Raw genomic sequence first — 13,950 nt, 5'->3', positions numbered from 1 at the left:
AGAAGTTCATAGTGATTTATTGTAAGTAAAATTAGATCAACCATTGAAAGACCTTGAAACTTGAAAATCATAAATTGCATTTATCGAGTTTGTAATCGTTTGATTAGATTTTGACTGGCGTGAGATCGATTGGCAACTGTAACTAAATGTTGAGTCAGTTTGGTCGAGACTGGAGCTGATTTGAGGTGATTGAGATCAAAATTTTCAGTTGAAAATCGAAGAAGAACACAACTACATTAATAATCGAAGAAGAACACTTTACCTAACAGTATACCGCTACAGTATACTAATATACTATAGGAGTATATAGTTATACTACAATAGTATACCATTATAGTATACAAATATATTGTTATGGTATACTGTAATAATATGCAAGATATTGTAACAATATGTTGTAATAGTATACAATATACTATAATAGTATACTTATTACCCGTAAATTCACTTGCCTTTTCCCTTTTAATTTGTTTTAAGCTTTTACCTAGCGTGAGCGGCAAATTGAAAATGCAAAAAAAAAAAAATGTAACGGTATACTCTTACAATTAGATCCTTTTAGATTTTTTTAAATTTTTTATTGACAACTGATATTATTTCAGTTTAATAATTGAATTAAACTATTTTTAACTCTTTACGTACAATTGTATACCATGTTGGTATAACTATATACTATACTGGTATCAAATGTTAGTATATTTTTTTGATTGTATTAGCTACATTTAATTGGTACACAATTTGATTTTTCTTTAGTAATAATATATAAAAAAAGAATAGTAAAAATAGTGAAAAAGTAAATGAAATTAGATTATGAAGAGAAAAAGAATATAAAAAAAAGAAGTTAAATGAAATTAGAATAGGAAAAAAGAAAAAATAAGAAGAAAACGAGAGAAGAAAAGGAGAAAAGAAAAAGAAAAGAAAAGAAGCATAGAAATAAAAAAGAATTGGAGAATAAAGAGAAAATTCCCCACAAAAGCTAATATGAATAGGAAATGTAATTAGTTTATGGGTAGAAAAACAAATGGGTAGACTAGAATAAATAGTTTTGTTTTTGCGGATAACTGTGTCAAAACCCCTTGATATTTTGGCATGGGATCACAGCAAACTACGTACGAGTTAATAAGAATATAGACCTGTTGCGAAGTGGATTAGGGAACTTTACGTGTTAAATTCTTTCAAACCCTTTCGCCCCACTCCGGAAAAAAAAAAAAAAAAACTGAAAAATTTTCTTTTGATGGAAAAAAGATGGAGCCTTCCCTTTCAAGGAATTATAAGAACACTCATGATACATGCCTCAACAACATCTTTAACCGTGGGTGAAGCCCACAATTGGGTCCCCCTAGTGATGAGAAATTGAGAATTACCCGGAAAGAACAACCATTTCCTTTTGAATTTAGTGAAGATGATTATACAACTAACCACTAAGAGGCTTCATTTACTTTTCGAAAGAGAGATACTAATTAAGCAAACCACAACAATAATACATATGGTGCAAGATGTTGGAGCAATAAAAGTGGCAAAAACTAACATAATGACAATGTTGTAAGTCTTACATGAGCAAAGGGACCTACAACCATTTCTACATAAATGTCAGGATATTGATGTATTCAAGCCTGCGGTTGCTCAACCCCTCCTCTACAATAACACACACAGCATAAGTTATTTATAGTAACATTCCGCTTACAAAATAAAACTCATCTCCATTACAAAATAATAAAGATCAAATTATACACAACTACTACAAACAAAATGGACAAATAAGCTCCACTAACCGCATCTAACACAATATTAATTCTTCAGAATAAAGATTAGTATTGCTCAATTCATATATAATTAGATGCTGTGCCTCTTATTCTTTTCACATGCAGCAGTACTTTCACCAAATAAAGATTAGTATTGCTCAATTCGATCTAAGTTACTTCACCAAACCAACATTAAACGATTTCTCAGCTTCAAAACTTTTGGTGTACAGTAATGGTCCTCTTTAAGCTTCATTGTCCAAATCAATGGTCCCTCTTCTAAACATAGTGCCCTTCCTTCTTCCTTAAAACTGAATAGTGAGAAAATGTACAGATTTCTTTGATATATTGTGGATGAAGCCAATTGATTCAGTTGTTATCAATGAATTGTTGCTGGAATCATGCTTTATAAAAAACTGACCAAACACCATCGAAGGAAACAGAGGAACTGATTCCCCCAAATGCAGTAAATTTTGATACCCTTGAGAACTGAGAGTTTACGCAATATTTTGGCCAAAGAAAAAAGAAGGTGTTATCTATTTGGGTGGTACTTCACGGCTGATATCTGTGGTGTGTTCTTGATGGAGAAAGTAACTAAGATGATTGAAGGTGAAAGAGGGGAATCTATTGAAGATGGTGAAGTAATGTGGCAAACTGGGATGAGCCTTGGTCTCATCGGCATTGAGGTTCCGGCTAACCAGTGAGGAGGAGAGAAATCATAAAAATGGTGGCCGTGGTTTTTAGAAACAGTACCTTTTAAAAGCAAAGATAAAAAATAATGTCAAACCACTTCACGCGCCCAAGAAATGTGAGAAACACTTTTTTTGGCATCTTAACTTAATGTGTTTAATAGGTACGAATTGACTAAGGTTGAAATGTCTAATGGGAATATGCCTTAGTTTAAGTGTCAAAATGAAAAATTGTAACAACTTTAAGGGGCTCCATATGTATCTAATTGATTCTTTCAAACAAAGCATAACTTTGGATTTTACCTTTTTGTACGTTGAAGTGTGGCAAATGCTATGTCAATATCCTCCTGTTCAACTATAGTGTCTGTCCAAACAGTGTCAGCTATATTTGGTGGCACAGCGCGAGTCACAGCGAGGAAAAATGATGTTTGTATCAACGCTGCAAGATCAGCTCCACTAAATCCATCTGTTTTTTCAACTGCACATTAAACATATATTTACTCCCTAAACACTTAAAAAATTCTTACATCAAAATATCTAAGATGCAAAAATATTACTATTGTTAAACTAACCTAACTCATCAAGGTTCACACTTGAACTTAATGCACCTTTCCACTGTAATCTTTTGACATTAATCCTGAGAATCTCCTTTCGTCCATCTTTATTTGGAAGACCTATAGCCATATGCAACTCAAATCTTCCGGGCCTATAATATTACTATTAGTTCATTACATGTCAAAATAAAACTAAAGCATCTCCACTTCATACTATTTGGAATAAGTAAAGTACCTCAACAGTGCTTTATCAATCAACTCTAGCTGGTTTGTTGTCCCAACAAGCAAAACATTGCTTAGCTCGCTATAGCCGTCAATCTAATATTATTAAGACTCACTAGTTAGACATAACATAAATTAAAATTAAGAAGCAAAAGCTAAGCAATGCATAGAGTTGAGGGAAGGGGTGGCACAAAGGAGTAGCAGGTTTAAGTCCAACCATCGTTAACAGTTGATTGACAACCCTATCACATGTTGTGTCAGACGGATTTGTTCCTCTTGCCTAATGTCAATAGCCAAAAGTTAAAAAGATAAGAGATGTCAAAATAAGTAGAACAAAAGCTAAACAACTCAGAAATGCTTACCCTTGCAATGGAATCTAACTCATCAAATACTATCACATGAAGAGGGCTCTCAACACCTGAAGAAAATAATGTGTCATGTTATGACCAAGCACACCACTTTAAACGAAGTACAAAACACATTGTATTACATAAATAAGGACGCCAAGTTATTGCCTCCATTATATGAGATCATCCATCATTAGCTGGCGTATAACTAAATATACACGACTGCCTTAATTATGTCTAAATAGGTAGAGTTACAAAGGCATTTGAACAAACAGTAGTTGGGTAATGCTTGTGCATTATTGGAGATGTCTATGTGAGGGTGAGATGATGAATGTATATACTATATTAACAATGCACACTAGAAATGGGAATAAGCTTTACATAATGGTTATGGAGTAAGGGGTCGTAGGATGTACTATAAGAATATTACTTAATAGGATATATTAGAAATGCAAAGATTAATTATGTTGGGATTGTTTGTTTGATGTATTAAAATAACATCATAATTTTTTTTAAAAATTATTTATTTACAAAGATACCCTCCACATTCTTTACCTTTGTATACTTTCTTTGCAAAGTTTTAGTTATTCATTCTTAAAACGAAAAACAAAAAAAAACTTGGTATTCTCACTTAAACTATTTGGGGAAAATTTTGTCATCTCGATAAATTGGAAATGAAGTGATCCATATTATATAAATATAGAGCATGAGAACCAAAAGAATAAATAATCTACACTCAAACTAACAAATAAAAATATGATAGAATCCCAAAATTAGACGATTAAAAAGAGAAATTGAAGAACTGCCATAGCAGCTATATAACATTTACACTGGAGTTAAGCTATTTAATAAACATTACATTAAGGCAGTTTTTTATACATGCTTATCCATGTATTAAAAGTTATGGTAGTGCTAATACTATGATTTGCTATAAGAATAGTACTAAATATGATGTACAATTAATAGTTATATTGGTTATACATACGTTGACAAATACTATCAAACAAGGAATTAATAATACCAAAGCTAATACATGTATTATTTTTCCTAATACATTTTACCAAACGACCCCTAAATGATAAAATGATGGGACGATGACTTAAAAACTACTCCCTCCGGTCCAAAATAAGTGATTTTTTGGATGTTTTCACACAGATTAAGAAATCCACCTTTTAACATTAATTAGCAATGAAATTGACCATATTAACCTTTACTACCTCACATAAACACTCCTAACACATATTCCAACACTATTTACTCCAAGGACAATGTAGGAAAAAAATAATTAATTCATTCTTGAAATCTGGAAAAATCACTTATTTTGGACCACAAGAAAAAGGCCAAAAAATCACTTATTTTGGACCGGAGGGAGTACAAACAAAACTAAAGCACAAATCATATTCTTACCTTTTTCATTAAGATCATTAATGGCTGAATTAAAAATATCTCTTATCTTGCCTTCACTTGATCCCATAAAATGACTGAATATTTCCGGCCCTCTTACAATCTGGAGAAAACAAAAGCAACAACTTTAAAGAAAGCAACTAACTAAAAGAAGTAAGAATTTTCCTAAAATAAAAGCATTCGAAACCTGTAATTTTCCATTGACAATTTTTGATATGGCTCGTGCTATAAGCGTTTTTCCAGTTCCAGGCGGCCCATGAAATATTACCCCTTGTTTATATGTGCAGCGAACCATGCAAAGAACAAACATAAGCATTGTGTTACACTAGCAAAGTCTTCTTTAAAATGGAGAATAGATGAAAACCCTTACTCTCTGGCATATTCCTGTGGTATAAAGCGAGGGACAACCAGCATAGAGAAGAGAAATTTGAGTTCATTCCCGAATCCCCCAACTCCCAAGGATTTCATTTCAGCCGCAATATCATGAAGGTTGAAGTCTCTTCTTAAAACCTTTTCGACTTCTTTTTGATCACTTACCTAAACATAAAAAAAAAAAATGTGAGTGACCACATTGTTAAAAGCAATTAAAAAGTCAGCTAAAAATGTACCGGGAATTCTTTTCTCAAGCTTAAATGTTATGTTTTGTGAGGGGTATCTGTATAACAACTTCTAGTTATCTTCTCATTTCTAGATGCTAAGAACATCAACATTCAGATTTATAGAAAACAGCTCGTAATGAACTAACACAGTTTCCCCTTAAGGTAATGATTTCTAGTGTAAACTTATATCAAAGTTGGGCACAATGGTCCGAGACAAAGAGTACATGTTGAGATTATGACCAATTCCTGTATGAGATGTAACATAAAAATCTTAACTCATGAAGCATACTATTTATCAGAATAATCCATTAACAATTCTTAAGGTCAGCATATCAACAATCTTAGAAAGGGCTGAACTTGGCTCCTTCGGGCAGCAAACTCACAGGTTCCAGCAAAGAGACCGTCATGATTTCACGTGCACAACAATGTATATACAAATAATATTTGGAAAGAGTAGATATGCAGCAAGTAAGATTAATTAAAACTAATTTTGCATAGTTAACACATACAGTGGAACAATGCTATGGAGCCAACGCTCTACGATCATGACTAATCATACAACGAACGACTCAGAGAGAAACACATACTCAAGCATCTAATAAATATAACCATCATTAAAGATGCATAGTGAATCAGTTTGGAGAAAGTTGAAATATAATGAAAGACTTTATTGGCGATTCACTTAAACATTTAGTCCTCAGAAAGATCATTTTAGAGAAAGCAGGGGAATTTTCATCTATTTAGCTTACTCGGATATCAACTTAAACAAAAATGAACCAAAGTATTAACAAACAGATCATTGCTCATTTTGGTAAGGGAGCAGTCACCCAAATACAGTCAAGAAAGAGAGATAAAATCTCAAGTTATTTCAACTCTAAGGAAACATTTAAATAAGATACTACTATTGGTTTTGCTTCTAATTCACTATGCGCACCTTAAATAAATCGGACTCGAAGAAGTGTATCTCTGTTTTCTTCACAAGTTTTCCTCTACCAACATTCCCAGCTTTTTGAGTGGCAAATGACACTCTCATATGTACCCTTGCACCTCTGTGCTCAAAAAACAGCAATTGTTTCTTACAGAAGATGTGTACCTTGAATTGTTGTAGGAAATCTTTTGTAATATGTGGATGAGAAGCCTGTAAAACCAAAATCGTTAGCTATACTTCATCAACAATAAATAAGAGTAATTAAAGTACATCAGAATCAGATGCGACTAATATTACCTTAATAATTCTTTTCCCAGTGTCTTCAACTTCTAGCCCAAGTGTGGTTAATTCAAGATCTGGAGGTGGAGGGATAGTGAACCTACAGAAATATTGTCATTAATTAATGATGGACAAGAAAATTAAACTCGACTGCTTAAAAGGAAAATGAAACTCACGATTTCAAACGAACAACTTCTCCATACAACAGATCCAAAAAATCTGCGTGGAGATAATTAATAGCAACATGGTCATCTGGAACCGAAGCATCCACTGTAAACTAAAAGAGTTAGGGGAAACCACGTGGATTGTTTGCGCTCTATCTGCATTCTCTTAATCTCCATCATAATATGAAGAGCAACAGTAAAGTTTAGCTCAGAGCTTTTGAACTTTCAAGAATAACAATAATAATCCTATTTTGGGAAATGAAAAGTATCATATCTAGTGAAACATGAAACCCCTGCCATTTTGTCCTAGTTCGACAAGCCCAAAGGCAATTTCAAAATTGTTTGCATGTTCCTTATGCGCTAAAAAAAAAAAAAAAAATTGAAACTACACTTGAAGAAATTAAAAAACTACTCCATTATTGATAGAAATGGCAGCTAGAAAGGGCAAAAGCAGTCACAACCCCAATACACAGATAAAGTCATATCAGAATGGGCAATGAATACAAAACATACAGTTTCCATGAATGGAGCATCCAAAAGATCAATATCCACTAAAAAAACCTGAGGAAGATTGAGTTAATTAAACAAGTCTTACATCCAAAGAATGCAAATAAAAGGAAGAAGATCCTTCAGAGTTATTTCAACTATTATATCACTTAGCAAAATCAAAAATAGGTACGACGTACGGTGCCAAAATTTGAAAATCCATTACAACTTAGCTAAAAGAACTTGTAAACGATTTTAAGAGTAACTATTGTACTTTGCGAAGAAAAAAATTGCACCCTAATTCAAGAGCAAAACAAATTGTGGCACTGATTAGCTAGAGAAGAAACTAACGAGTGTGACAGTGGAGTAAGGGTATTTACACGCACAAATTATCAAATAAAGTGAGTATATAAATTAGAACGAATAAATTAAATAGGTACAAAATTTTGAAAGAATACGCTAAAAAAACAATAAATAAAAATATATAGAACGATTATATCCCGGAAACAAAATATAGGGATGAGGAGGCTGAATACGGAACCGTCACCTTCAGAACCCATGGCAGGGGGAGTTTTTAGAAAGAATAAAAACAAAAAGATATACTGAAAATCTAGGTAGAGTAGACTAGTTTCATGGCGGCAGCAGCAACACGTCAAATCATGAAAAGTGGTGAAATAGTACTTAATAATCATGGCTAAGGGGCTAATAGAAAAATCAACAGAAACCACATGAAATCTATGGATAATAGGTAGTAGTAGAGTGGAGTAATAATTAAATGAATGAATAAAATAAAAGGATATCTTAAATGCAGGACGAGCTTGTCATTAATTTCTGCAACATAGGCAACCTTGTTATCCCTTAAGAATCTCTTCTTTAAGATCTGAAGAGGGAAAAGTTTTAACTTCTTGCTATTCACATAAGCAAAATTCTCATAATGTGGATCTTTTCTAAAAACTTGAAATATTTGGTTATCATCGGGTGCGGGGGAGGGAGGAGAAGTAGGTTGAATCTCGCTAGCTGGAGCTGGAAGGGAGGCTGAAGAAGAAGCTGGCATGGAAGATGAAGAAAAAGCTGCCATGGTAGTGGAAGAAGAAACTGGCATTGAAATGGAAGATGAAAAGAAGCTGCCATGGAAGTAGTGGAAGATGAAGAAGTTGTCATGCTAGCTGGTAGTGGTGAAGAATTAGGGATGATGAAGAATGCAAATGGCAACAATGAAAGACGGAATATTATGTTGCTGTTGCACAGCTACTGCGCTCGTATACGGAAGTGGCAGTTTTTTTCACTACACACAGCTAATTATTGGTTAGCTTATTTTGGTTTATTTGTCTCTTTTACCATTACCGTGCTTACATTACCTATCTAATTTTGAGCTTAGAATTATTACTTCCAGCTTTTTTAACGTAAAAAAACATATGCTCTTCTGTATAATTATATCTCTAAATTATATTCACTTGAAAATGAACTACGATAGGATTAGTAAGTAAATAGTTCCTAAAACTGCACCACTATTTATTAATTGTGGCAGATGAGCTACATTATTCTGGCTCATTTTCTGATTAAAAAGGCTTCTGTATGTACTAAGGTTACTTGAGAGTATGTTCTTAATCAGTGTGTTTCCAAATCTACAATTGATTTCAATTTTCACCTTAACATATTGAGGCTAATTGGTCTTTTAATTTCTGCAAGATTCATCTCTTTTCATTTCACTTATGGCGTTAAGATACTATTTACACAGTAAGACTATTATAAAAAGATAACTAAGTGCAATTTAACCTGGAATAAAAATTAAAAGGTAAGTAACCTATTATGTACTATATAACAAACTAATAAATCACATTAATAATGCAAAACAACGGTTTTTATGTCTAGTAATTAAAGAAATTATACACTATCGGTTATTAAATTGTTATAGCTACTCTTAACTGGCAATCATGAACTAAGAGTAAGCTCCCGTTTAGCCATAATTTTTGGCAATTTTTTTTTTTTTGATATATTTTTTAAGAAACATTATTTGTTCATGGAATATGATCAATTTTTTTAAAGAAATTGAAAAAGATTTCAAGTTCCCAAAAATTGGTTATGGCTGTTTTGGGGTGAAATTTTTTTCCCACTCATAAAGCTTCAACCTTTTTTTTAAAAAAGTAAAATGTATGTCCAAACACAAATTCAACTTTCAAAAATTATTTTTCAACACAACTTCAAAAATTCTTTTTTCAAGTTTCAACGAAATCTATGTAAAATTATTTTTTCAAGTTTCAACTAAATCTATATCCAAATACTAGCTAAGTAACATGGTATAGCAAATTAAAAATCACACTAGTAATGTAAAATAATTTACACCATCATAACATATAATTTACTTTAAAAAAATTGTATTAACCACCTCTTCTATCGAGTAACTTTCTTTTGGATAGCCATAAAGTTCACAACCGTAACTTTCTTAGATTGTGTTTAATCCATCCATTTTCCATTGTTTAACTCCTTTATTATTATTTTTTCTCACTTTCGAAATGAGACTGTGTCATCGAAGGTGCAAAACCGTTTAACTATTTAGTTAAATTGACTAAATTCATTTTAGGCTTCCTGGTCTTATACAATAGTTAGGGAGACACTAGAGGATCAGCTTTCTTGACGTCCTATTGCCTTTTAACTCTTTTTTCCTTTAATTTTTTTTTCTTTTGGTCTTTGATTCTTCAGACAATATGGTTAAACAACTTTGACGATATTATCTGAAAAATTCTTGTTAAATTTTTTCAATATGATAAGATTTTTACGTTGACAAAAATATGTTAATACAAAAGAAACGTTATTAACATTAAACAGAAAAAGTTAAATACGTGTTCCAAGATTAGTACTTCCAATATATTACTCTCCCTATATATATTTCCTTTATACCTCGTGCATGAAGAAGCAGAAGTGAGAATTTCGCAATTGTATTGTTGCAGCACAACACAACCTGCAACCTGGGAAAGGGATTGAGACAATTACTGATTAATTTGTCGTTTTCCTCTTTCTGACCCCCTCATCTCCTTTTCTGTCTATTGCATTTTTCTTTTACTTTTTAATTCTTTACCTTTCTGTTTGTCCTTATAACGTGTTAAATTGCCGCCCATCGGTAAACATGCTAGTATGTGTAATGTGTTAGCTATTTTGGATAATCACTTCATAAAAGATACATTTAGTCAAAAGTATTGGAAATTTACTTTGACATTCAAAATTTCCCTCCAACCAGTTGTACCGCCGTGCATACTAATTTACTGTAACGTTACCGAATATAGGAAAACGATAAAAGAAAGAGAAGACTGAAAAATAAAAATACTTTTGGATAATCATTCATAGAAAGCAACAGCTGGTTTTTTTTACAGCGCCTAAGGACATGGTGGCGGACCCAAGTGGTGGTTAGCGGGTTCAACTGAACCCGCTTCACCAAAAACTAATACTGTATATATGTATAAATTAGGATTAAAATTGTGTAAATTTTGTATAAATATTTATTTGAACCCACTTGACAACTACTATTTTACGACTAAAGTTATATTCTTCTAAGATTGAACCCGCTTACACAAAATGCTAGGTGTCCAATACTAAACAACCCAAATAGGAGATTGCCACGTAGCACATACCATCTAACAACTAATGGCCACTTAAACAACAAAATTAAAACGACGACACAAACTTAACACAAAAATAGCAATTTATGATCAAACCAGGACCTCCTTCGTTACGGTTACATGACTGAATTATGGGATTCTTTTTCTATGCTTAAATAGAATATGTTGGTTATCAAGGCATGGGTTGAATGAAACAGGTTGAATATGGTTTGATTGTGTTTTGTTGCCGAACGCACTTATAAGCATCCAAATTTTATCGAATTTAAACGATATAATAATGAGGATTATATCTTAAATTCAAGATATTTTGGTCCAAATAAATTAATCGGGCTAATATAATTGGAGTTAATTATATAAGTCAAATATATATGAATTAAATAAATAAGTCCAAATTCATTGGGCTAATCCATTTGATTGGGTTACAGACGATGAGCCCACTTCATTAGGCCAAAGAAGTCATCTTTCTAGAAGCCCAATTTGGTGCCAGTGTCAAATGACGTGGCACGCCAAGTCAAACGGAAGTAGGATTGTGCCATTGTCAAAATGACAAGGCATGCCAAGTCAAATTAAAGGGCCAATGAAACCGCGTCACATGTGCAAGTGACATGTTCTGGTCAATCAAATGCGGCCTTGTCATACTTAGGGGTGTTCATGGTTCGGTTTGGATCGGTTTTTCCCTAAAAAGAAACCAAACCAAGTAAGTCGATTTTTCAAATATTAGAACCAAACCAAACCAATTAAGTTAGTTTTTTCACGATTCGGTTTATGTCGGGTTTTGTCGGTTTTTCAATTTTTTTGGTTATTTGTCGGTTTTTTCTTAAATTTAAGACATACACTACCAAATACATATTCTGGCGATCACATTTTCAACGTACCACTATCAAATCAATTTCCCTTTGAGAAATCTATTATTTACCAAAATATATTGATGATAATTGAATCAAATATTGATGAATAATTTAAGGACTCAATTAAAAATATATTATTTTTAACACGAATTGGATTCTTGCACTTAACAAAAGAAAACTACCAATCAAACTAGAATGTAAAGGTAAGGAACTATACTAAAAGTGCAAACTATTAATATTTACCATTAAATTTTTGAAACTTTGGATAAAAATATACATATATATAGGTGTAATAATAAATTTGAAATAGCTACTCCTATAGCCGGTTTGGTTCCGTTTTTTTCGGGTTTTTTCTGATTAAAACCAAAACCAAATCAAATTTGATCGATTTTTAAAATTCAAAACCAAAACCAAACCAAACCAAAAAGTATCGGTTTTTATGGTCGGTTTGGCTTGGTTTTCGGTTTTTTGGGTTTTTATGAACACCCCTAGTCACACTTCAATTTGATTGGTCGGAAAGTGTTTGTTTTTATTAACTCTTCTGATGTTTTATACTTCAATGCCACACAAGAAGGGTAGGGGGTGATTTGTGTGATATCCAATTTTCTTGTGCACAGATTATAGAAGGACCTGGTTCTACTATGCGTTCCTTAAACCATTATTGCGGAAATAATAAATGCGAAAAGTAAAGAACACAAGTATTTTTACGTGGAAAACACCAGGCTCAAAAGGTGAAATAACCACGACCTACTACTCAGTAGGATTTTTTCCAACACTTTACTTAATCAATTAGCCGAAACATCATTTATAAAAACTCTTTGTAAACCTAAGGATTACCGCTAATCCCGTTGTAGCAATCAACCTATAATTATTGTGACAACTTCAAGTTAACTCTAACTTGAATACTCAGAGTATCCAATACAATTGCTTCTAGATAAAGCTGAAAGGTATAATATGAAAACACCTACTACAATTGAACTAGAATAAAAGACAAACACTTGGAACTGGTTCTTCTATCTGGTTCATGTAGCTTTAGGTTTGCACACTCGAATTGCTTGTAAAATGCCTTGCTATTTTGCTCTCTAACTTCAACATTTGTGCATTCCTGTAAAGTGAGAACATCATGTACTATATAGAGTTAGTAGAATAGCAATAACTAGAGTTCCAGCGCTATACTTCTTCATTGGTGGAAGAGTTTTAGTTAACCTCAACTTCTAACTCCTTCCTTATCTTGGATAATGCTCTTTGATTAAGGAGTCATTCTCCTTATCAATTATGCAACCTTTTTGATCAAGAGATATCCGATATAACAAGTTAAGTTTATCTTCCCCACGTGCATCCCTTATGGTTGATTCTGCCCGTGTCTGTGTACACTATGGATAGACCTGGTTCATGCTTAAGTTCTTTTGTCAATCTTCAAAACCAACTTCACTTGGGCCAACAAATTCCCCCTTATTGAGGATGACAAACTCTGTGCTTTTCGTAAGCGCAGGCCCTGTTTCAACTTAGCTCAACATCAACACAAAGTTAGAACGTTTTACCTTTTTTAAAGTCATTAATCATCAAGGACCAGGCTCATTAGGATATAACATCACAGTTCAGAGTAAAAGCACAACCTAATTCCCCCTTTTGGCATCATCGAAAAGTTGTATAACTATGTGAGATAACTAGATTTTAATAGAAATTACTCATGGCCACTGTGGCTACTTCAAATGCAATCATGGATTTAAGTATCATCTATCAATCTAAGGATATTAGCCATCTAAGAAATATCAACAAACAGTTAGAGAAAAAGGCAGTGAATTTCATTGTTTGATAAGAGCCTACCACAAAGCATAAAAAGAAATAAGAACATTGGATCATAAGCAAAAGAAATAAAAAAATCCCAAACTGGGTCACTGGTTGATCTACACTAGGCTAGGAGGCTTAAGGCTGGGAAGGACCAGGTTCTTGGTTTTTGGCTTGGAGCAGTTTCAGCATATCTTGAAGAATGTCATCATTCTTCTCCTTTTCTTTTGCAAGCTCAGCTCTGATAACATCTCTCTCAGTCTCAGCCAACCTCTTATTCATCCTATCAATC

General features: G+C 32.9%; 1 protein-coding gene across 1 annotated transcript; it reads right to left on the bottom strand.

Annotated features, from left to right (window-relative positions):
- Window positions 1-1,604: 1,604 nt before the first annotated feature.
- LOC109242269 (vesicular-fusion protein SEC18-like) lies at window positions 1,605-5,268 on the bottom strand. The gene is made up of 8 exons (XM_019409127.1): window positions 5,140-5,268; window positions 4,956-5,055; window positions 3,564-3,619; window positions 3,419-3,481; window positions 3,215-3,297; window positions 2,998-3,131; window positions 2,729-2,903; window positions 1,605-1,632 (listed from the first exon to the last, which is right to left on the bottom strand). The coding sequence occupies exons 1-8, from the start codon at window positions 5,266-5,268 to the stop codon at window positions 1,605-1,607; spliced, it is 768 nt and encodes a 255-aa protein (XP_019264672.1).
- Window positions 5,269-13,950: the final 8,682 nt, after the last annotated feature.

This window comes from Nicotiana attenuata, unplaced genomic scaffold (assembly GCF_001879085.1).
Source record: "Nicotiana attenuata strain UT unplaced genomic scaffold, NIATTr2, whole genome shotgun sequence".
NCBI classification, from domain to species: Eukaryota; Viridiplantae; Streptophyta; class Magnoliopsida; order Solanales; family Solanaceae; genus Nicotiana; species Nicotiana attenuata.
Note: the sequence above shows the minus strand (reverse complement) of the source record. Positions and strands in the feature narration are given on the sequence as shown.

Excerpts from the sequence above, each read along its gene's own strand:
- LOC109242269 (XM_019409127.1), bottom strand. The coding sequence starts at position 5,268 with ATGCTTATGTTTGTTCTTTGCATGGTTCGCTGCACATATAAACAAGGG. Across the intron at positions 3,482-3,563 it reads AGTTAGATTCCATTGCAAGG|GCAAGAGGAACAAATCCGTC; the intron begins GTAAGCATTTCT and ends TATTGACATTAG. Across the intron at positions 3,132-3,214 it reads ATTGATAAAGCACTGTTGAG|GCCCGGAAGATTTGAGTTGC; the intron begins GTACTTTACTTA and ends GTAATATTATAG.